At 41.4% G+C, this 25850-nt stretch overlaps 1 protein-coding gene across 5 annotated transcripts; it reads left to right on the top strand.

Annotated features, from left to right (window-relative positions):
• Positions 1–181: 181 nt before the first annotated feature.
• Positions 182–25389, top strand: LOC135504759 (transforming growth factor beta-1-induced transcript 1 protein-like). Of its 5 annotated transcripts, XM_064923605.1 has the most exons (13): positions 182–479; positions 3004–3054; positions 3439–3596; positions 4032–4096; positions 13039–13178; positions 13344–13443; positions 17197–17281; positions 17996–18088; positions 18677–18856; positions 19182–19355; positions 19655–19736; positions 23888–24036; positions 24220–25389. In XM_064923605.1, exons 1-13 carry the CDS (start codon positions 467–469, stop codon positions 24484–24486), a joined length of 1557 nt encoding a protein of 518 aa, XP_064779677.1. In that variant the 5' UTR covers positions 182–466; the 3' UTR covers positions 24487–25389. The 5 variants fall into 5 exon arrangements, with proteins under 5 accessions (XP_064779677.1, XP_064779678.1, XP_064779679.1 ...); XM_064923606.1 differs by lacking the exon at positions 3004–3054 and having other exon boundaries at positions 183–479; XM_064923607.1 differs by lacking the exon at positions 17996–18088 and having other exon boundaries at positions 183–479.
• The last annotated feature ends 461 nt before the right edge of the window (positions 25390–25850 follow it).

Below are 25850 nucleotides of genomic sequence, written 5' to 3'. Positions count from 1 at the left end.
CGTGTCAAAAACAAATGTTCATTTTAATTCATGCATTTCTATTGCTTCCAAAATATGTTTTACGCCGTTAAGGGGAGTGCCAAGATGGAGGCGTGGTGGCTTCAAAGCATCGCCCTTGGCTTGTCATCTAGTGTGTATATATAACGCATTGGTTGTAACCGCAGTAATTTAACTACGCCTTCTCCAGTCTGTGGTACCAGTAGGCATAATACAGGAAGAGAGTCGTGGAGGAAAAGAAACGGGACGCCCTTTTTTTTATACTTGCATAGTTAGTAGATAACGGAATCCAAAAAGTTATTCGGGGCCAACGCAGACAATAGCCCTGTTACTAGATAATATATCCAGCCATACCATGGACGTTTGACGAACAAGGTTCAATAGAATAAACCATCCACTACAAGCTGATGCTGATCATATTCATATTTTGTCACATCAAGAGGAAAAAAAGCTAATTTCAGAATTGACCATGGATGATTTGGGTATGTATTGATAATTGACCCTCTTTGAAACATTGTAGCTACGTGCTCCGCTATCCAATGGAATTGAAGAACGATGGTTGGAGTACTGAGGCAATGAAAAAAGTAACATTTTTGTTTTCTTGAAAAAGATCCATCTTTGCTGGAATTTGGAGCAAAGGTAAATGCACATTGAAAGGGAATAGTTTAGAAAACAATGTTTTCTTATAATCTATGATAATAGATAGGAACATGATTAGGCATAAGATATTACCTATAAATAGTACGAGGTTTGAAAATGCATCTGGGGTCCTATTCCTATTAATCAAGCAACATTTTACTTATAGCAGGTCATTTTAGACTTGAAAGTAACAGCCCTTATCCTCAAGTCTTTGTTAATGTGCCTATAGAGTCAGCTTTTAAATTGATCAGTATATCGACTACATTAGATTTAGGCCTAGCTAGTAGCTACTCTATGGGTGGTCTCTTATAATCCATGTTTACGAGAGATTGTTATCGAGTGAAAATCCGCTGGTCTCAATTGAATAACCTTTTTAACCATAGAACAACTCAAATATTATCTTCCAACTCAAATCTAGCTTTCTCTACATTGTGCTCCTCTTTTTCAAGGGAGGAAAGAAGATCAGGAAAAGCTTAATTTTGTGAAATTTTTCTTTGACAACTCCAGCAATGTAAAACAGCATGCTCTCTTAACTCTATGCCAGGAAAACAGGGAATATACTAATGTAACTGTATCCTATGTCAACATGCAGTGCTTCTAGCTCTAACCACAAATTCAATCCAAATTAGATCTTGGATGTCCTCTGTAGGCCCACTCTGTCTATAATGCTATCGATGAGTCAGAGATGGACTTTAGTTAGCTTCATAACATAATAAAGATCTCAATGTATTTCATTCAGCCATCAGGGGAAAATAGTGTGACTATCATTAGTGTTAGTGAACTACTGGGTGGATTTAATAGTTAGAACAGCCCCTTTCGAATGACTATTGATACAGAGGTTGAGGAATACATATATCCCCCTTTTCTTAAAAATGGTGGCAACTTTCAGAATGGAAAGCAATGTCCCAGCCCTCTTCAACTAGCACTGAAATAGCCTAGGGCCGCGATGGCTCACCAAGACTCATGAAGTTCAGTGAAAATAGGAGGGTTGTGTGCTGCACCAGACCAGAGAACAAAGCATTTGCTCTTGTGGCCTACTCGCTCGAAGAGTAGTGTGTGCAACATATTTCAAAACGGAGGGATTTTATGCTTAGCAAGCACGAGGAAGAATGTCTGCATCTGGTTCAGCACATCTGGATAGGATTGCACTTCAAGGTTCAGTTGTTGCCGGGTGACTGGCGACGTGTTTCTCAAATAGGGGGACAGTGTTTATGTCAGTGTGTTTATGCTGTAGTGTTGTGTGTTATGTTGTAAGTTGATGTCTTTGGTTGGTGTGACTTGTGGGGGTTTTCAGCGAGACCACTTGTTAAGAGAGGCTATGGCCAAGTCAAACAGTCGGCAGGCAGAGCTCTAAATATGGTCATATTTCACATTGAGAGAATTTCAACTCCTTATATGAGCAGTCCAGTCTGTAAGTGTGTGTGTGTATAAGAGAGGGAGAGAGTGAGAAAGAAAGAATGTGTGTGTGTGTGTGTGTGTGTGTGTGTGTGTGTGTGTGTGTGTGTGTGTGTGTGTGTGTGTGTGTGTGTGTGTGTGAGTGTGTGTGTGAGCGAACAACATTCTCTCCACATGTTTGTACCAGTGTGAATCATCAGTGGGAGAAATGACCACAGACTGTGATGATAAAAGGCAGTCTCACCAGCCCCAGTCATATGTAGGTTTAATATGTCTAACTCTTACCAAGAAATTATGAATGTGACGTACATATAAACACAAAATTAGCTCTAAAATAAATACACTGACCTCAACTAAATATTCAATTTTGAAAATGTAAAGCAGTCATTTTCCGAAATATCCTTAATTTGCTCTGAAGTTGCTTCAAAGTTGCTCAAAAGTTGTATGAGGTGATGCTCTGTACATATTCCACAAATATTATTATCAAAATAGATGTTCCTGGAAATATGGTTTGATAATTCATGTATTGTTTCAGATTCTGCATGGTTTGCAAAAGTAAAACATGTAAGTTAGGAGAAAAGCTTGTCTAATAATACAATAAGACACATTGTCCTGGTTTTGGCCATAAAACGGATACATCCATGATGTCAATCGTGTTGTAAAATACAGTATGCCATGGAGGAATACTAAAATGGCTTGTACGTCTCGTGAAATTGAGGTTTGAGTTCGATATCAGTTGACAAACACCCTTCCTCCACTGCTTCCTTATCACTTTGGCATGTCCAGAAAGGTCTACAGAAATGTTATATTTTTCATGTGACTTTAGCTTGTTTGCTCATTTGATGTCCCTTGCTTTGATTGGTGAATGTGTTATTCTCGCTCTAATTGGCCCGCCTCTCTGTTTCCTCTCTGCTGCCTGCGTCTGATTTGCATCTCTCTGATTGGTCACTGAGTCCGTCTGTCTACCCTCAGGAGTTCCTGACTCACCTAACTACCCTCTCAGTCCTCGTATTGTTGTGTTTGGTACGTAACTGTCTGTATGTTTGTTTGTTTGTGTGTTTCACCCTCTTTCTGTAGTATCTCAGTGTGTAAAAATACTTTGCTTCGATGTCCTCACCTCCTCCATGTGTCCCTTTGTTATTTTGTCTTTTTTGCCTCCTATTTTCCTTCTATAATTTCCATTCCCATTCCCATTTCTCCAATTTCTTGTATTTAACCAGCATTAACCATTAACATAGGTATCAGCCAATACCTGTGTACTAACCACCCTCCGAGGCAAAATGATTGACTGCACAGTATGAATGACAGCATCTTGAATTCCTCTACAAAGACTCCCATTGAAATAGAATCTCAAACAATCTATAGATTATATTTCTATGCACACTCCCATCCTCTCTGACTCTGTAGACGCCCTCCTCGCTGACCTAGAGAGCACCAGCTCTCCCCTGGCCAGGTGCCCAGTCCTGCTTACCTCTGATCCCCCGGCAACATCTGACCCCGCGCCTGCCAGCCCTCAGGAAAACGCCCAGACCAGGCCACCGCCTCCAGCTTACACACCCCAGCAGGTAAGAGGTTTGAGATAGGAAACATTTTAACAGTTTTGAGGTAGACTTAACAACTTGGATCCGATTACCTTTGCCCCAAATCTTAACCATTAGGAGGGGTGGAAATATACCTGAGCCTGAATGAGTGGTGAGGGCCAACTTCTGCCTACTCCAGGTGAGGTAAAAGAGAGAAGTAAACATAGAACAGGCTGTTGGAAGTGTCTTATACTGTAGATAATTTAAAACATGCTAAAAGAGGATAGGTAGTAAGGAGGGATCAGACTCTGCTTAGAAACTCAACTTGTCAAAGTTAAATGTTTTTATAGAATAGTTATGAAGTACCGTAACTCGTATTGTGTTGATGGGTGAGCGTTGAGTTCAGAGCAAAAGTGAAGATTGACTTTCTGGTTGAAAAACAAGTGAATTATGTTTATAATGTGCAAACATTTCTTTTAGACGGTGTCTGCTGCAATGAAGTCCAATGGTTCTCAGAACCCAAACCCAGACAAACAACTATACAGGTACTATTTTACTTTATTATTAGTTACTTTACTAAGTAAAACAGAGTGGTCAAAGCTGCAGCGATTAAGCTGGTTCCACCAGGCTATTATTTTACAGCCCTATATGAAATAATGTTTATGGCCCTGGCTTTTTTTTGCAAATTCTACATTCTTATGCAGTGGGGGGGATATGGTCAGGGTTCTAAATTCTTTTGTAGAAGGACGAAGGAGCTCAGTTCTGGACAAAAAGGACATTCTACTCCAAAATGAATGAACATAAGTATGCTGACACCATCTAAAATAGAATTTCCTCCTCCAGAAATTAGCCCAATAACACATTGGTAAAATTATTTGCTAAAATGATTTCAACATATTGGGCCATGTACAATATGCCTATGCATGGTCCATATTATCAGGTATGCTATTAGCAATAAACACGATCACCTTTAGCCCAACTGATGCAGCAAAGTGCAAATAAATAGGCTGACGCATTGGGTTGCCTATCTGCATTTACCCTATTGGGCTAATCATTAGCCAGATCTCAAATGTGATCTTTTAACTAGATATTTTCATATCAATGAATTTTATGTCCCAAAAACACTTGCATAAAGCTGAATATAATGTAGGCCTACCTGTTAGGGTAACTCGGGGTAACTCGCCACCCGGGTTCTCACAGAAACCACTTTGTCACAATTTTTACACCAACACTTTCCCTGTTTATCTGTCTCAACGCAATTTTTTAAGTCATTCCAAATCAATTATTTTGAGGTAGAGCGGCGTGGTAACCCAAGTCACCCTACAAGTGACCGGTGTTACTTTTTGTCTCACTCTCCCCTATACACTCACTGCGAAATGCGGAGCGGTAATGTGCTTGAAAACATGCTTCTGCTAAAATTCTGGGTTTAAAATGGTGCAGTTCGCGCATATTTAGGAGTTGAGAAATAAATAAAGTAGGAATGGAAAGCTGGGATTCCCCTCTTTTCAACAAAAGCCATTAAAACTAATTGTTGTGCGTTGTCCTGCTTGTCAGAATGCATGTTTCCCTACCTATGGCACTTATTACATGAATGCGCCACGAGAGGAATATTTATCTAGCATAGAACACAACAACAAGCCTACTAGGTAAATATATAAACTATTCTACTATGGGGTTGTTAGATTTTTCTATTATAATTTCTTGTTTTGTTTGCAGAGGAAAAATACATGCGGAATGTTCTAGCATATTCAAAATGCGCATCAGCAGAAATATTTGTTCATGTTCCATATTTTTTTGTTGTTGCGTGGCGTCAATGATTTTGCCGTGGTGCACCTTGAGTGCAGCGGAAACACTGGATGATTTTACAAGAAAGATTGACAGACAGCAATATTGATGATACATTTTTGCTCTCTCAGAGTCCAAGTTGTAACAGTCAAGAGAAGAAGTTGTAACAGTCAAGAATTGAGTGAACGATATTAATTTAATTTACTTTACTGTAAAGAAATATCCAACTATCCCTCCCTTACTGTCTTTTAAAAACATCCTTATCTGTCTTACACCACAGATGAAATCTTAATTATTTACTTCTGTAGATTATTGTCAAAAAGGCTGCGGCCAAACTTTTGGTGACGTACTGAGCGTGTGCCACAGCTAAAGCACTGATGGGAGTCTGAACGTTACCAATAAATATGTGTTAAAAAAAGTGGGAGCTTTCCTTAGCTCAACAGCCCATTATGTTCTAGTTTTATTTATTAGCTTTGGTGCTATTTTCACCAACAGTGTGCAGCTGCAGCCTGCATTTCGGGGCGTTCCTTCGTGTGGGCATTCCTGCAGGAACGCCCTCCGCTCCCCCCCGAGCATCCCATTGGTTCTTTCATTGTCAACAATCTACACAAAATACTGTAATGTCAAAGTGGAAGAAATATTCTAACATTTGTAAAAAAATATATTTAAAAAATATGCCAAATAAAACACGAATATAGCTTGATTAGATAAGTATTCAACCTCGTGAGTCAATACACATTAGAATCACCTTTGGCAGGGATTACAGCTGTGAGTCTTTCTGGGTAAGTCTCTAAGAGCTTTCCACACCTAGATTTTGCAACATTTGCCCATTATTCTTTTCAAAATTCTGTTGCTGATAATTTTCAGGTCTTGCCATAGATTTTCAAGTAGTTTTTGTTTATTTTTTATTTATTTAACCCATATACTTAAACAAAGTATTGACTCAGGGGTGTGAATACTTATGTAAATGAGTTGTTTCTGTATTTAATTTTCAATATTTTGCAAACATTTATCAAAAACATGTTTTCACTTTTGTCATCATGGGGTATGGCAGGGTTCCCCAGCTGGCAGCCCTCGGGTGTCACGTTCTGACCTCTATTTCCTTTGTTTTGTCATTATTTAGTATGGTCAGGGCGTGAGTTGGGGTGGGCAGTCGATGTTTGTTTTTCTATGATTTGGGGATTTCTATGTTTCGGCCTAGTATGGTTCTCAATCAGAGGCAGGTGTCATTAGTTGTCTCTGATTGAGAATCATACTTAGGTAGCCTGGGTTGCACTGTTTGTTTATGGGTGATTGTCTATGTTGATTGCTTGTTTCAGCGCAGTTCGCATTAGCTTCACGGTTGTTATTTCATTTATTGTTTTAGTATAGGGTTTCAGTGTTCAGTGTTTTCTTTATTAAAATTAATGATGAACTCACACCACGCCGCATTTTGGTCCTCCGATCCATCTCGCCTCTCCTCTGCAGATGAAGAGGAGGACGACCGTGACATCGGGTGGTTAATATATATATACAGTACCAGTCAAAAGTTTTGGACACACCTACTCATTCCAGGGTTTTTCTTTATTTTTTACTATTTTGTGAAGACATCACAACTAAGAAATAACACATATGGAATCATGTAGTAAACCAAAAAAGTGTTAAAACAAATCTAAATATATTTTATATTTAAAATTCTTCAAAGTGTCTACAGTTTGCCTTAATGACATCTTTGCACACTCTTGGCATTGTTTCAACCAGCTTCATGAGGTAGCCACCTGGAATGCATTTCAATTAACAGGTGTGCCAATCAGTTGTGTTGTGACAAGGTAGGGTTGGTATACAGAGATAACATGGACTTGGTCTTTTACAAAATAGTGCTATGTCAAGAACAGCTCAAATAAGCAAAGAGAAGCCCATCGTTACTTTAAGACATGAAGGTCAGACAATCCGGAAAATTTCAATAACTTTGAAAGTTTCCTCAAGTGCTGTCACAAAAGACATCAAGCGCTATGATGAAACTGGCTCTCATGAGGACCATCACAGGAAAGGAAGACCCAGAGGTACCTCTGCTGCAGAGGAAAGGTTAGAGTTACCAGCCTCAGAAATTGTAGCCCAAATAAATGCTTCACAGAGTTCAAGTAACAGACACATCTCAACATCAACTGTTCAGAGAAGGCTGCATGAATCAGGCCTTCATGGTCGAAGAAACCACTACTAAAGGACCCCAATGAGAAGAAGAGACTTGCTTAGGCCAAGAAACACAAGCAATGGACATTAGACCGGTGGAAATCTGTCTTTTGGTCTGAAGAGTCCAAATTTGAGATTTTTGGTTCCAACCGCCTTGTCTTTGTGAGATGCAGAGTAGGTGAACGGATGAGCTCCGCATGCGTGGTTCCCACCAGGAAGCATGGAGAAGGAGGAGTTGATGGTGTGGGGATGGTTTGCTGGTGAGACTGTCAGTGATTTATTTAGAATTCAAGGTACACTTAACCAGCTTGGCTACCACAGCATTCTGCAGCGATACGCCAACCCATCTGGTTTGCGCTTAGTGGGACTATCATTTGTTTTTCAACAGGACAATGACCCAACACACCTCTAGGCTTGATCAACACTGAGAGTGATGGAGTGCTGCATCAGATGACCTGGCCTCCACAATCACCGACCTCAACCCAATTGAGATGGTTTGGGATGAGTTGGACAGCAGAGTGAAGGAAAAGCAGCCCACAAGTGCTCAGCATATGTGGGAACTCCTTCAAGACTGTTGGAAAGCATTCCAGGTGAAGCTTGTTGAGAGAATGCCAAGAGTATTTAAAGCTGTTATCAAGGCAAAGGGTGGCTACTTTGAAGAATATATTGTGATTTGTTTAACACTTTTTTGGTTATTACATGATTCCATATGTGTTGTTTCATAGTTTTGATGTCTTCACTATTATTCTACAATAAATAAATAAAAACCCTTGAAAGAGTAGGCATGTCCAAACCTTTGACTGGTACTGTATATATTTTTTGTATTTTTGTAAAATCTCGTTGTTGGGCATAAAAGAGTGTAAAAACACCAGGAAATCAGGTCCAAGTGATTTTAGTTTAAAAGAACTGTTACCAAGTATTCCCAATCATAATATAGAGACACGTGATCGTATTCAAATGTAAGTAAGGTTTGAAATGATTGTTTTAGTCAAACATTATATCTGTTTGAGCTTCTTGCGGTCAATTTGCAGTCTACAAATGATTTCTGATTATGTTCCAGCCCCCGACCATCCACTCAAGAAAAAATCTTCTGGCGGCTGAATCTAGTTGATCTCTGGGGTGTTGAGGGGTGAGAAAAAAATATAAACTCAAGATTCAACCCTTATTCAACACTTAAATATTTTACTGAGTTACAATTCATATACGCAAATCATTAAATAAATGAGGCCCTAATCTATGGATTCCACATGACTGGGCACTGGTGTAGCCATGGGTGAGCCAGGCCCAGCCAATCAGAATTAGTTTTTCCCCACAAAAGGGCTTCATTACAGACAGAAATACTCCCTCAGGCAATCCCACTGGTGAAGAAGCCGAATGTGGAGGTCCTGGGCTGGCATGGTTACACATGGTCTGCGGTTGTGAGGCTGATTGGACGTACAGCCAAATTCTATAAAACAATGTTAGAGCCAGCTTATGGTTGAGAAATTAACATTAAATTTTCTGGCAACATCTGTGGTAGACATTCCAGGAGTGCGCATGACAATTGGACGCTCCATCAAAACTCAAAACAATTGCACTGTGGCATTGTGTTTTGTTACAAAAAGTGGTCTTTATTGTCCCCAGCATAAGGTGCACCTGTGTAATGATCATGCTGTTTCTTGATATGCTACACCTGTCAGTTGGATGGATTATCTTGGCAAAGGAGAAAAGCTCACTAACAGGGATATAAAACATTTGTGCACAAGATTTGAGAGAAATAAGCTTTTTGTTCATAAGAAACATTTCTAGTTATTTGTATTTCAGCTCATGAAGCATGGGACCAACACTTCACATGTTTTGTTTATATTTTTGTTCAGTGTTCTTTCTGAAGGCACTGTAGGTGTACTGTAATCAAATGAAACAAATGAAATAATTGAAAGAAACAAGGTTTAAAATAAATCATGTTTTATTAGCAGGCACTAGTTTGGTTCAAGCCTGTCTTGAGGATTTGGGCATAGGTTCTCATCGACATCACAGTAAATGTCCTCATTGTTCATGCATCTTGAGAAAAACCTTTTGGCATGGAGAATCCAAGCCTGACACAGTATGTCGGGATTGATGTCATTGCATGCCTCATCCATGGCCTGAAGGAGGTTGGGACACTCATGGGGACCTTCTACCTGTATTGTATTTTACAGTATTGTATTGTACTTATGCATTGTAGTGGTCCTGTGTGGCTCAGTTAGTAGGAGCATGGCACTAGCAACACCAGAGTTGTGGTTTCGATTGCCACTGGGGTCCATATAAAAATGTGTGGATTCACTGTTGTCAATGGATAAAAGCACCTGTTACGTAAATGGCATATATTATTCTATTTGAGTACTGCGTTGCCCAACGCAATTTTAGTACATCAGTGTGGAACCCCCCCCCCCCCCCCCCCCAGTAAAAAGATGCTTGTAACTTCATTTTGGATACATGTTTACTGTAATGGTGTTGCCTTTGTGACATACATCTCTAATCTTGTCAATATCAGATTTCTTTACAACTTAATGTGTAATAAAGTCATAATAGTCATCATCATAATAGTACATTACCCTGTTTAAACCATAACTTGTGTTTACTGTAACTTACTGTCAGCCGTTACCTGTAAGTTACTGTAAAAACGTTGCAGTTTGTTACTGTAAATCCCAAAGAAACTTTAACAGTATATTACTGTATTAACAGTATATTACTGTAAAAAAGGTGCTTTCTTTACAGTAATGTACAAGAGCTCCACCTTGTTCTTAACTCGTCGAAGGGCCTCCAGACATAGCTCCACCTCATTGTTTGTTGGTGGAAGGGCCTCTAGCTGGTGGTCCACCTCATTCTTCGCTGGTGCAAGGGCCTCCAGCCGGAGCTCCACCTCGCTGTTGGTCGGTGGAAGCGTGACCAGATGGACACATGTTTTATTTGCAGGGGGTATTGAGTTGAGTGTGGTGATTGCTTCACTGTCAGTCCAAAATTGCCAAACTGTGTGGTTACATGTAACAAAGCATCATTTTACTACCATCATTGGGCTATTGCCGCTTTCTTCAAATGTTGCTTTTGGTAAGCTTTGGCCTTTTGGTGTATAGTCTGCCCTGTCTGACGCGGTAGGATACATAACCTACGATTGGCAACAGTTGGATAGAAGCATGCGATTAATCGACCACCACACAATCCTCAACTCAATAGCCCTTGCAAATAAAACATGTCCCTTCAGTTTTTTGGTCTCTGGATATTCTGCTAATATTCTCAAATCTGGATCATTTGGGATCCTGCCAACCCTATCTCTCTTGAAAATGTATTTGCTTCGATAGGCCTTGCATGAACCCATGTTATCCACAAATTATAATAATCCATTTAGGTTCACATGGGTATGATATCAGATTAGATAGGCATTGCATGGTTTCCCCCCAACTTGATTGAATTATTTTGATTCATGGTCTTTTGTTGATGTGAAAAACCAGCCAAAGACTGGCTTCCGAATATTGGTTTTGCGGCGTCCCAATGTAAATGCTACACTGTGGAGTTTACACTTTATACATGATTATTACATGATTAGGTTATTTTTCAGTAGTTTTACCCTAAGAGGGTTTGCAAACAGGGTCCGGATTATTCGGGTGCCAAGAATGTGCATTCCTGTATCAAACCAGCAGGGCATCAGGTACATTTGTATATACACTATATTTATGAATGTTTATAAAATAGTTAAATCATATTGTTGAATATACACTACCATTCAGAAGTTTGGGGTAACTAAGACATTTCCTTGTTTTAAAAAAAGAGCAAATTTTTGGTACATTAAAATAACATTGAATTGATCAGAAATACAGTGTAGACATTGTTAATGTTGTAAATGACTATTGTAGCTGGAAACGGCAGATTCTTTATGGACTATCTACATAGGCGTACAGAGGCCCATTATCAGCAACCATCACCTCTGTGTTCCAATGGCACTTTGTGTTAGCCAATCCAAGTTTATAATTTTAAAAGGCTAATTGATCATTAGAAAACCATTTTGCAATTATGTTAGCACAGCTAAAACCTTGTTCTGATTAAGGAAGCATTAAAACTGCCCTTCTTTAGACTAGTTGAGAATCTGGAGCATCAGCATTTGTGGGTTCGATTACAGGCTTAAAATGGCCAGAAACAAAGAACTTTCTTCTGAAACTCGTCAGTCTATTCCTGTTCTGAGAAATGAAGGCTATTCCATGCGAGAAATTGCCAAGAAACTGAAGATCTCTTACGGCACTGTGTACTACTCCCTTCACAGAACAGTGCAAACTGGCCCTAACCAGAATAGAAAGAGGAGTGGGGGGCCCCGGTGCACAACTGAGCAAGAGGACAAGTACATTAGAGTGTCTAGTTTGAGAAACAGATGCCCCACAAGTCCTCAACTGACAGCTTCATTAAATAGTACCCGCAAAACACCAGTCTCAATGGCAACAGTGAAGAGGCGACTCCGGGATGCTGGCCTTCTAGGCAGAGTTGCAAAAAAAAGCCATATCTCAGACTGGCCAATAAAAAGAAAAGATTAAGATGGGCAAAAGAACACAGACACTGGACAGAGGAAGATTGGAAAAAAGTGTAATGGACAGACAAATCTAAGTTTGAGGTGTTCGGATCACAAAGAGGAACATTTGTGAGACGCAGAAGAAATGAAGAGATGATGGAGGAGTGCTTGAAGCCATCTGTCGTGCTTCTACACCTGCATTGCTTGCTGTTTGGGGTTTTAGGCTGGGTTTCTGTACAGCACTTTGAGATATCAGCTGATGTAAGAAGGGCTGTATAAATTAATTTGATTTGATCTGTCAAGCATGGTGGAGGCAATGTGATGGTCTGGGGGTGCATTGGGGGTGGGAAAGTGGGAGATTTGTACAGGGTAAAAGAGATCTTGGAAGGCTATCACTCCATTTTGCAACGCCATGCCATACCCTGTATGCCAATTTCCTCCTATAACAGGACAATGACCCAAAGCACAGCTCCAAACTATGCTATTTAGGGTAGAAGCAGCCAGCTGGTATTCTGTCTATAATGGAGTGGCCAGCACAGTCACCGGATCTCAACCCTATTGTGCTGTTGTGGGAGCAGCTTGACTGTATGGTACGTAAGAAGTGCCCATCAAGCCAATCCAATTTGTGGGAGGTACTTCAGGAAGCATGGGGTGAAATATCTTCAGATTACCTCAACAAATTGACAACTAGAATGCCAAAGGTCTGCAAGGCTGTAATTGCTGCAAATGGAGGATTCTTTGACAAAAGCAAAGTTTGAAGGACACAATTATTAGAAATCATGATGTATAACCTTGTCAACGTCTTGACTATATTTCCTATTCATTTCGCAACTCATTTCATGTATGTTTTGATGCAAAACAAGGACATTTCTCAGTGACCACAAACTTTTGAATGGTAGTGTATGAATGTTGGTTCAGCCCCCCCCCCCCCCATTAATTTGTTTGAGTTATACCATTCTTTCCCCATCTCCCGCTCTCTCCTTTTCATTCTCTCTTTCTCTCAAACTATCTCCCCTCCAGCACAGTGAATAAGCCTCGCTCCCCTCGCACGGCCGACCCTCCTCCCCCGGCCTTCTCCTCCTCCTCTGTGTTAGGAGGGGGTCTCAGCGAACTGGACCACCTTCTGCAGGAGCTCAACGCCACCCAGTTCAACATCACAGGTCAGTATAGGCTTGCCCTCACAAGCCTCCACTGGACAGTGTTTGCTAAATGTTTGATGATGTAAACAAGGTCATCTTCATACCGTGTATGTGTGTTGTGTGCGAGCAGCATTTTCTCAACATGTGGTATTCATGCTTTGTGTGCTCATCTTTGTCTGTTGGTAGATGAGATTCTGGCCCAGTTTCCCACCACTAAAAAGGATGAGAGGGACAAGATAAAAGAGTTCCAGGGGTCCAAGGACAAGGTCACAACACCCTACCCCAGGTACCCATATACACCCTCCATATACCCTAAAGCAGGGATCGTCAACTAGATTCAGCCGCGGGTCAATTCTTTTCTTGATCAGATGGTCGGGGGGCCGGAACATAATTTGTAGACTGCAAATTGACCGCAAGATTCTCAAACAGATATAATATTTGACTAAAACGATAATTTCGGACCTTGCTGACATTTGTATATGATCATGTCTCTCTATTATGCATTCAATACTTGGGAACAGATTTTCATAATTAAAATTACTGGTAGCTGATTTTCTGGTGTTTTTAGATTATTTTATGAGATAAAAAAATATATACAGTACCAGTCAAAAGTTTGGACACACCTACTCATTCTAGGGTATTTCTTTATTTTTATTATTTTCTACAATGTAGAATAATAGTGAAGACATCAAAACTATGAAATAACACACATGGAATCATGTAGTAACCAAAAAAGTGTTAAACAAATCAAAATATATTTTATATGAGATTCTTCAAAGTAGCCACCCTTTGTTTTGATGACAGCTTTGCACACTCTTGGCATTCTCTCAACCAGCTTCATGAGGTAGTCACCTGGAATGCATTTCAATTAACACGTGTGCCTTGTTAAAAGTTCATTTGTGGAATTTCTTTCCTTATTAATGCATTTGTGCCGATCAGTTGTGTTGTGACAAGGTAGGTGTGGTATACAGAAGATAACCCTATTTTGTTAAATACCAAGTCCATATTATGGCAAGAACAGCCCAAATAAGAAAAGAGAAATGTCAGTCCATTATTACTTTAAGACATGAAGGTCGGTTTCTTCAAGTGCAGTCCCAAAAACCATCAGGTGCTTTGATGAAACTGGCTCTCAACATCAACTGTTCAGATGAGACTGAATCAGGTCTTCATGGTCGAATTGCTGAAACCACTACTAAAGGACACCAATAAGAAAAAGAGACTTGCTTGGGCCAAGTAACATGAGCAATGGACATTAGACCGGTGGAAATCTGTCCTTTGGTCTGATGAGTCCAAATTTTAAATTTTTGGTCTTTATGAGATGCACAGTAGATGAACAGATGATCTCCACATGTGTGGTTCCCACTGTGAAGCATGGAAGGGCAGGTATGATGGTGTGGGGGTGCTTTGTTGGTGACAATGTCTGTGATTTATTTAGAATTCAAGGCACACTTAACCAGCATGGCTACCACAGTATTTTGCAGCGATACACCATTCCATCTGGTTTGTGCTTAGTGGGAATATAATTTGTTTTTCAACAGTGACCCAACAGTGACCCAACATAGCCCTTACACAGCCTGGGGGTATTTGACCAATAATGAGTGATGGAGTGCTGCATCAGATGAAATGGACTCCACAATCACCTCACCTCAACCCAATTGAGATGGTTTGGAATAAGTTGGACCTCAAAGTGAAGGAAAAGCAGCCAAGTGCTCAGCATATGTGGGAGCACCTTCAAGACTGTTGGAAAAGCATTCTTCATGATGCTTGTTGAGAGAATTCTGTCATCAAGGCAAAGGGTGGCTACTTTGAAGAATCTAAAATATATTTTGATTTGGTTACTACATGATTCCATATGTGTTATTTCATAGTTTTGATGTCTTCACTATTATCCAACAATGTAGAAAATAGTAAAAATAAAGAAATACCCTTGAATAAGTAGGTTTGTCCAAACTTTTGACTGGTACTGTATACAGTGCCCTGCAGAAGTATTCATCCCCCTTGGGTTTTTTTCTATTTTGTTGCATTACAACCTGTAATTTAAATGGATTTTTATTTGGATTTCATGTAATGGACATACACAAAATAGGTGAAATGAAAATAGTCCAAGTCAAATTAAAAAAATAACTTTTTTCAAAACTTTCAGAGTGCAAGGAGGGCATTAATCAGAGGCAAGGAGGGCATTAATCAGAGAGGCAACAAAGGGACCAAAGATAACCCTGAAGGAGCTTGAAAGCTCCACAGCAGAGATTGGAGTATCTGTCCATAGGAGTGGCCAGGAAAAAGCCATTGCATAAAGAAAAAAATTATCAAGCACGTTTTGTGTTCGCCAAAAGGCATGTGGGAGCCTCCACAAACATATGAAAGAAGGTACTCTGGTTAGATTAGACAAAAATGTTGCTTTTTGGCCATTAAGGAAAACACTATGTCTGGCGCAAACCCAGCACCTCTCATCACCCCGAGAATATCATCCCCACAGTGAAGCGTGGTTTGTGGCAGCATCGTGGGGATGTTTTTCATCGGCAGGGACTGGGAAACTGGTCAGAATTGAAAGAGTGGTGGATGGTGTTAAATACAGAGAAATTCTTGGGGGATACCTGTTTCAGTCCTCCAGAGATTTGAGACTGGGACAGAGGGTTCACCTTCCAGCAGGACAATGACCCTAAGCATACTGTTAAAGCAACACTTGAGTGGTTTAAGAGGAAACATTTAAATGTTTTGGAATGACCTGGCCAAAGCCTAGACCTCAATCCAATTGAGAATCTGTGGTATGACTTAAAGATTGCTGTACACCAGCGGAACCCATCCAACTGGAGCAGTTTTGCCTTGAAAAATGGGCAAAATCCCAGTGTCTAGATGTGCCAACTTATAGAGATGTACCACAAGAGACTTGCAGCTGTAATTGCTGCAAAAGGTGGCTCTACAAAGTATTGACTTTGGAGGTTAGAATAGTTATGCACGCTCAAGTTTTCTGTTTTTTTTGTCTTATTTTTTGTTTGTCTCACAAGACAAAAATATTTTGCATCTTCAAAGTGTTGTGTAAATCCAATGATACAAACCCCCCAAAAATGAATTCCAGGTTGTAAGGCAACAAAATAGGAAAAATGCAGAGGGGGTGAATACTTTCGCACGCCACTGTATTTATACAAAAGTGTTCATAAAACTTGGGGAACCAAGTAAAATCTCCCTTGGGCCGCCAGTTGGTGAACCCTGCCCCGAAGGCGTAAATACTGGCTTGCGTCCCAAATGGCACACTATTCCCTTTATAGTACATTGTTTTTGACCAGGGACCCAAGGGCTCTTGTAAAAAGTAGTGCACTATATAGGGAACAGCATGCCATTTGGAATGCATTCTATTTTGTTCCAGGATACTGTCTTTTTAGTGCTCCTACTATAGTTGAAGTGTGTATAGTGCTATGTGTTCAGTTAAACGACCAATCAGCAGTTGAAGCAATAACAAAGTTTTGGTAAAACCTGAAGGATGGGCCTGGAGAAATGTAATCACTCTCAAATTCTTAGACCGAGCTATGGATGCAATCACTATATCCAAGATATAAAAATGATAGTTTTAAGCATGTTTTGAAGCTCTATAGTATTTGTTTACATTTACAATGTTTTCAAACATTGGAGTAACACAAGCTTATATTTTGGGTACTCATGGGGTACAACAGTTGAAATAAGCTCATGAGGCATTTATAAATTAGATTCTCTTCAAGAATCAATGGGTATATATAATTAATGTATAAGTCCAAATATGGATGTAGCAACTGCAGATTGCCCCTTTAACTCCTTCCAAAGTTGTGTTCATTAAGGGAGTGCTTTTGCAAATGTTTTGCTATGAAAAATGTATGTTTATTATTTTCTTAAGTCAAGGTAGTCTCTCCCTGTTTCAGTCATTTTTTTCCGTTTGACTAATGAACACGATCCTGTACTCTAGTTGTGTTCATCCGTTATAATTTTTTATGTCTGAAATGTTGTCTCTCCAACTGGAAAAGCTTAACCTGTGTTTTAAATGATAAAATAAATGTATTAATTCATTCAGTTCGGTGAAGCCGTCAGCCACCTCAGCTACACTTGAGCTGGACAAACTCATGGCCTCTCTGTCTGACTTCAGAGTCCAGAGCACAGTAAGAGCCCCACTGCCAACCTGTATACTTCACATTAAACACTACAGCCTGTACGCTACTGCACAGTTTAGTTCACTATGGGCAACATTTTTGTGAAGCAAAAGAGAACAGATTTGTGCAAAAATACTTTAAACCTCATTATAATCTGGCAGTGTAATGGAACTTTAAACTTTCCTTCAACAAAGTGTGTGATCAGGGGACATCTCTTTATGCATTGGGGGGAAAGGGAGGTACCTAGTCAGTTCTACAACTGAATGCTTTCAACTGAAATGTGTCTTCTGCATTTAACCCAACCACTCTGAATCAGAGAGGTGCAGGGGGTTGCCTTAATTGACAGCCACATCTTTGGCGCCTGGGGGACAGTGGGTTATAACTGCTTTGCTCAGGGGCAGAACGACAGATTTTTACCTTGTTCGCTTGGGGATTCGATCCAGCAACCTTTCGGTTACTTCCCAACACTAACCACTAGGCTACCGCTCAGTTTGCCGAATACACATTGTTGTAGAAAAGTAAAAAAATGAAATCCCGCTGACAGATTATAATGTTTACTGTATTTTTTTCATAGATCTATGCTCTTTTGCACCACGAAAATATTGCAGATCATCTTATAATACTGTGTATACAGTACAATGTTCTTGATGCATTGCATTTATATATAGTCCTCTTTCTCTCTCTGCTTGTCTATCGTTATCCACTCATGCTCTATGCATTAAGAACGCTACAGAGTTCAAAACTGCGGAGCCGCAGAGCCATGCGGTCTATTGTGACGTACGTCGCCCGCGACTTGATAACAGCCAGTTAAATGAGGTTCGTAAATGGGCCGCGCGGACTGTCGCGTCTCTGCGGCTGTGCACTCTGAATTGAGCTTTACTCTCTGTTTACAAGTATATGCTTGTCTGTCTCTGTCCTTCCCTGTCTGCTTGCCAGTGTCAACGGTTGTGTTCCAGGTCGTCTCTATTGCAGTCGATGAGTCGGAATGACTCAGACGATTGCCATATCATATTAATTTAGTTCCCTGAGATGTTACTGGTCTCAGAGCAGTATTCACAAAGCTTCCCAGAGTAGGAGTGTTGATCTAGGATCAGGTCCCCCCTCTTATTCATTTCTATTTAAAAGGCAAAACTAATCAGAGATCAGTGCTCATACTCTGAGATGCTATGTGAATATGGGTTCAGATCTCACAATGCCTGATGACTTCACCGGGTATTGTGAGATCTAATAATCAGTGCAGTGCGACTGCAACATAGACAACTCGGAACGCCCGTTCAGTTCAACTAATTCAAAAGCATGACAAGAATCACCATGCACTCTCTGGTCCTAATGCATCCTAATCACATTGACATTTGTCACAGGTGATCATTGGTATGTTATCTAACTCTCCTTCTCTCTTATTAGCCAACTCCAGCTGTCACACCAGTGATCACAGTACCACAGCATCCGGTCCCGCCACAAGCCTCTTCCGGCGGCTCATTGGACAGCATGCTGGGGCTCCTCCAATCGGATTTAACCAGGCAGGGAGTCCCCACATCCTCCAAGGGTAGCTGCTCGGCCTGTCAGAAACCGGTTGTAGGACAGGTGATCGATCGCTCAACACTGTCCCATTGTGGAGATACTTCCTGTACCTCGTAGAACATAACAATTTTTGCTAAGAAAGTTCATAACTTTGTTCTGTTTCACATGAAATGCATCACTTTTGTGCTTGATCTATGGGCAAGCCAGTACCGTTTTCACACTTGTGCCAACCCAAACTCCACTGTGCTGGCTCGAATGTTTTCTTTTAACACTGTCCTGTCCAGCATGGTTCCAGTAACTATGGTGGATGCGTAACCAGGCCAGCTCAGTACAGTTTGGCTTGGCGAATAGCCATTAAATGACTGACCATTCACCTTTGACCCTCCAGGTGGTGACTGCTCTGGGGCGGGTATGGCACCCGGAACACTTTGTGTGCTCGGAGTGTGAGACAGAACTGGGCAGCCGGAACTTCTTCGAAAAGGATGGTCAGCCGTACTGCGAGTCGGACTACTTTACCCTCTACTCTCCCCACTGCGCACACTGCAACAAGCCCATACTCAATGTAAAACCTCCACCTGACACTGTGTGTGTGTTTGTTTGTGTGTGTGCAGGAGTGTGTGTGTGCGTGCATGTGTGTGTGTATACTGTCTACTTCACCACAAATGTCTATGTACTTACATAAAATGGTGTCAAAATTAATACATTGTGTTTACCTACTGTATATAACTAATTTCCTCCATTACACTCCTTCACACTGTTTCATTAACATGTCCAGTGATATTAGCCTTAGTTGTACAGCCCTTACAAAGTGTGTATGTCACCTGAAGCCATAAAAAACTGTTTTCTGTGCTGCCTGTGTAGAAAATGGTCACCGCCCTGGACAAGAATTGGCACCCGGAGTGTTTCTGTTGCGTCAAGTGCAGCCGGGCATTCGGAGAGGAAGGTAATAAACCCACGCTTCCTGCCAAGGGCCACACTGGGATGTAGACAATAATGAACTATAGGTTGTTTTGTTCCATGGTCCTCAGCAATACAACACCAGAAAACACACTTACTTTGTTGTTCCACAAATAGAGTGCCTTTTGCAGCCCTTTGATATTTGAAAAAAAAAATTGTGCACCAATATTGAATTTTAAAAGCCTGTTATATTAAATGAAGTGTCTTTTAATAATATAAATATATTTTCCCGTTTTTCTTGACTTAAGGAAGATTTTAACCCACTTAACCCCTACATTTCCCCAAGTATTCACCATCTTCTTTTGTTTTCATCTTCTTTTTGCCCTTGTTCTTTTGTCGCTTTGACAAAGTCATTTTTTAAGATGATTATTTATTTTATATGATAAGTGATTCATTTACATTTGTCCCTCATTTTAAGGTCAATCCTGTTTTGTGAACTGAACTCTCGTGTTAATATAGGGAAACCATTCCTTTAAAAAAAATATTCAAAAGAAACATTGAACAGGTAAGAATAAAATCATAGTGTAAAAAGCAGGTGAGCTGGTTCTACTCGTTTTGGACATTTGCTGGTGTTTTGTGGTAGAAAGCGTTGAGCATAACATGTCAATCCGAGCAAGGGTAGCATTCCAGAGGGACATCAGAGACTGTAACGTTCTGTGCTTCACGGAAACATGGCTCACTGGAGAGACACTATCCGAAGCGGTGCAGCCAACGGGTTTCTCCACGCATCGCGCCGACAGAAACAAACACCTTTCTGGTAAGAAGAGGGGTGGGGGCGTATGCCTTATGGCTAACGAGACATGGTGCGATGAAAGAAACATACAGGAACTCAAATCCTTCTGATTTAGAATTCCTCACAATCAAATGTAGACAGCATTAACAACCAAATCCTCCTGATTTAGAATTCCTCACAATCAAATGTAGACCGCATTATCTACCAAGAGAATTCTCTTCGATTATAATCACAGCCGTATATATCCCCCCCAAGCAGACACATCGATGGCTCTGAACGAACTTTATTTAACTCTTTGCAAACTGGAAACCATTTATCCGAAGGCTGCATTCATTGTAGCTGGGGATTTTAACAAGGCTAATCTGAAAACAAGACTCCCTAAATTTTATCAGCATATCGATTGCGCAACCAGGGGTGGAAAAACCTTGGATCACTGTTACTCTAACTTCCGTGACGCATATAAGGCCCTGCCCCGCCCCCCTTTTGGAAAAGCTGACCACGACTCCATTTTGCTGATCCCTGCCTACAGACAGAAACTGAAACAAGAAGCTCCCACGCTGAGGTCTGTCCAACGCTGGTCCGACCAAGCTGACTCCACACTCCAAGACTGCTTCCATCACGTGGACTGGGATATGTTTCGTATTGCGTCAGATAACAACATCGACGAATACGCTGATTTGGTGTGCGAGTTCATTAGAATGGGCGTTGAAGATGTCGTTCCCATAGCAACGATTAAAACATTCCCTAACCAGAGACCGTGGATTGATGGCAGCATTCGCGTGAAACTGAAAGCGCGAACCACTGCTTTTAATCAGGGCAAGGTGTCTGGTAACATGACCGAATACAAACAGTGCAGCTATTCCCTCCGCAAGGCTATCAAACAAGCTAAGCGTCAGTACAGAGACAAAGTAGAATCTCAATTCAACGGCTCAGACACAAGAGGCATGTGGCAGGGTCTACAGTCAATCACGGACTACAGGAAGAAATCCAGCCCAGTCACGGACCAGGATGTCTTGCTCCCAGGCAGACTAAATAACTTTTTTGCCCGCTTTGAGGACAATACAGTGCCACTGACACGGCCTGCAACGGAAACATGCGGTCTCTCCTTCACTGCAGCCGAGGTGAGTAAAACATTTAAACGTGTTAACCCTCGCAAGGCTGCAGGCCCAGACGGCATCCCCAGCCGCGCCCTCAGAGCATGCGCAGACCAGCTGGCTGGTGTGTTTACGGACATATTCAATCAATCCCTATACCAGTCTGCTGTTCCCACATGCTTCAAGAGGGCCACCATTGTTCCTGTTCCCAAGAAAGCTAAGGTAACTGAACTAAACGACTACCGCCCCGTAGCACTCACTTCCGTCATCATGAAGTGCTTTGAGAGACTAGTCAAGGTCCATATCACCTCCACCCTACCTGACACCCTAGACCCACTCCAATTTGCTTACCGCCCAAATAGGTCCACAGACGATGCAATCTCAACCACACTGCACACTGCCCTAACCCATCTGGACAAGAGGAATACCTATGTGAGAATGCTGTTCATCGACTACAGCTCAGCATTCAACACCATAGTACCCTCCAAGCTCGTCATCAAGCTCGAGACCCTGGGTCTCGACCCCGCACTGTGCAACTGGGTACTGGACTTCCTGACGGGCCGCCCCCAGGTGGTGAGGGTAGGTAACAACATCTCCTCCCCGCTGATCCTCAACACTGGGGCCCCACAAGGGTGCGTTCTGAGCACTCTCCTGTACTCCCTGTTCACCCATGACTGCGTGGCCACGCACGCCTCCAACTCAATCATCAAGTTTGCGGACGACACAACAGTGGTAGGCTTGATTACCAACAACGACGAGACGGCCTACAGGGAGGAGGTGAGGGCCCTCGAGTGTGGTGTCAGGAAAATAACCTCACACTCAACGTCAACAAAACTAAGGAGATGATTGTGGACTTCAGGAAACAGCAGAGGGAACACCCCCCTATCCACATCGATGGAACAGTAGTGGAGAGGGTAGTTTTAAGTTCCTCGGCATACACATCACAGACAAACTGAATTGGTCCACTCACACAGACAGCATCGTGAAGAAGGCGCAGCAGCGCCTCTTCAACCTCAGGAGGCTGAAGAAATTCGGCTTGTCACCAAAAGCACTCACAAACTTCTACAGATGCACAATCGAGAGCATCCTGGCGGGCTGTATCACCGCCTGGTACGGCAACTGCTCCGCCCTCAACCGTAAGGCTCTCCAGAGGGTAGTGAGGTCAGCACAACGCATCACCGGGGGCAAACTACCTGCCCTTCAGGACACCTACACCACCCGATGTTACAAGAAGGCCATAAAGATCATCAAGGACATCAACCACCCGAGCCACTGCCTGTTCACCCCGCTATCATCCAGAAGGCGAGGTCAGTACAGGTGCATCAAAGCTGGGACCGAGAGACTGAAAAACAGCTTCTATCTCAAGGCCATCAGACTGTTAAACAGCCACCACTAACATTGAGTGGCTGCTGCCAACACACTGACACTGACTCAACTCCAGCCACTTTAATAATGGGAATTGATGGGAAATGATGTAAATATATCACTAGCCACTTTAAACAATGCTACCTTATATAATGTTACTTACCCTACATTATTCATCTCATATGCATACGTATATACTGTACTCTATATCATCGACTGCATCCTTATGTAATACATGTATCACTAGTCACTTTAACTATGCCACTTTGTTTACATACTCATCTCATATGTATATACTGTACTCGATACCATCTACTGTATCTTGCCTATGCTGCTCTGTACCATCACTCATTCATATATCCTTATGTACATATTCTTTATCCCCTTACACTGTGTATAAGACAGTAGTTTAGGAATTGTTAGTTAGATTACTTGTTGGTTATTACTGCATTGTCGGAACTAGAAGCACAAGCATTTCGCTACACTCGCATTAACATCTGCTAACCATGTGTATGTGACAAATAAAATTTGATTTACCCATAGATAGATGGGATAGAACACAATTTCATGTGTACAACATCTAAAGACCTGCATCACTATACTGAGAGCGTTGCCATTTCTAAAATGATGTATTTGGGTGATTTTAGAGCATTTGTTCGTGTTTTTTATGAAGTTGACAATTTTTATAACGAAATGTTAAAATTATGTGAAATAAAAAAAATATTACACAAATTACACTACGCAAAGGCCCTCTTCATGGAATGACCCGACTACTGAAGCTTACACACGTATTACTTCATTACTTCCAATTTGGCATGTATTTTGGCATATATTTCAATGAGTGAATGTGAATGTACAACCATGTATTTGGAATACATTTTCTATATGTTTCTTGATTTGTTTTACATAATACTTAACAGCCTGTGTCTCCTTCCCTCTCTGTAGGTTTCCATGACCGCGAGGGTCAGCAGTACTGCCAGCAGTGCTTCTTGTCCCTCTTCGCCTCCCGTTGCCAAGGATGCACCCAGCCAATCCTGGAGAACTACATCTCTGCCCTCAACTCCCTGTGGCACCCGCAGTGCTTTGTGTGCAGGGTAAGTGTGTGTGTGTGTCGGGGTTGGGGTCTGTGTCTTTATGTCAATAAGGACAAAGATTGGCCTAACATGAACACTTGTTACGAATGTGAATTGAACACCACACAAACCACGCACCACACATTTTTTGTATCACATGTTCATCTCCAACTCAACTCCCTTTGTCTTTTGTCGTATCTGCAGGAGTGCTACTGCCCCTTCGTCAATGGCAGCTTCTTCGAGCACGAGGGCCAGCCGCTGTGCGAGGCCCACTACCACCAGTCGCGCGGCAGCATGTGCCAGGCGTGCCAACAGCCCATCCTGGGCCGCTGCGTCACCGCCATGGGTGCCAAATTCCACCCGCACCACCTGGTGTGCCACTTCTGCCTCAAGCCCCTCAGCAAGGGCTGTTTCAAAGAGCAGGAGAACAAGCCCTACTGCCATCCCTGCTTCATCAAACTCTTCGGCTGAGCATCGAGAAGGACGCTGCCCATCCTATGTTTTCTTCTTCCATAACTCCCATTCCAGGTGTAGGTTGTGTTCATTAGGGCACATAACAATTTAAAATGTTTTGCAACAGAAAACGTAAATGAGCATTTCTTATTGGACAAGTCCAGGTCCGTCCCTGTTTCAATGCGTTTGGTGCCTAATGAATACGACCCAGCTCTTTTCTAGTTGCGAAGTTGAACAAATATCTGTCAGCCGTTTTGTCGCAGAGAATGGGAGAGCGATCAGAGCTGGACTCTTTCTGGGTTATAAGACAACATTGGCGACTAGAAAGAGACAGGGATAGAGAGAAAAGTCTAAGACAATCCAATTCTCTATTAGACTGGTACCATGCAGGCAAAACTGTTTGAAATGATGTCATAATGAACATTTCAACTAGTTTTGTCCGCAGGGTACACAGAGGCCAACAAAAATATTTGAGTGAGAAGGGAGCATAGATCTCCAGGACACATAGATGACCAATGCAGAAGCCATAGCTAAACTTTTGAGGAAGTTTTCCAAAGAGAAAATAATAGAAAGTTGTTATCACATGGTGTATGTAAATCCATGACCTATCAAATGGAATATTGACCACTGAATTATTTGAAATTGACATTTTTGATGGTATCGAATGGAACCTTTTTATGAACATTTTGATGAAGGATCTTTAATAAAAACCCATTTAATATATTTGCTTTACATTGCAAAGTATAATTATCACTGCTATTGCATTTCTATACTGATATATTGTCTATTTTAAATTTGAGGCTACCATGTATCGCAATTGTAGTGCCAAAGATTTTACAATGTTTTTTCCACCATTGTGCTATGCAATTATGTATAAAGAATACCAAAGAGTAAAATAAACACAATTTTGTTCTGCCCTGACTTTGGTGTTGAGGGAATTTATTCTGTTTCAAGAAATAAACAGCCATTCTAATTTGCACGTAGAAACAAGCAATGGACGTGATTGTCATTTTGTTCTGACTGTTGTTAACATCCTTATTACCAGTAATATTTTAGACTGTACCATAATTATGGATCTTGCGTGCAAACAGGCATGTTCTAATTCAGAGGGAATGCGCATGTATTTTGTTCCAGAGGCCCCGCCCCCGACAGGTGTGGTCATTTAAAACGCTAATGGCCATACAAAGATGTCTAAAAAGATAAAGGTAGCAGAAAGGTAAACCGACGAATAGAAGTGTAATATTTTCAGAAACTATTCAAATGAGTGACTCAGAACAACCAGTAAGTTGACCGTTGTTGCGCTTCTTCGTGTGCCAAGCTGAGATACACATGTGTTGTTTAAAGTACATTTGGCTAAACCTCTCATCATTCTCAAAACAACC

The sequence above is a fragment of the Oncorhynchus masou genome, chromosome 18 (assembly GCF_036934945.1).
Source record: "Oncorhynchus masou masou isolate Uvic2021 chromosome 18, UVic_Omas_1.1, whole genome shotgun sequence".
Taxonomy (NCBI): domain Eukaryota; kingdom Metazoa; phylum Chordata; class Actinopteri; order Salmoniformes; family Salmonidae; genus Oncorhynchus; species Oncorhynchus masou.
This window is presented reverse-complemented; position numbering and strand designations above follow the sequence as displayed.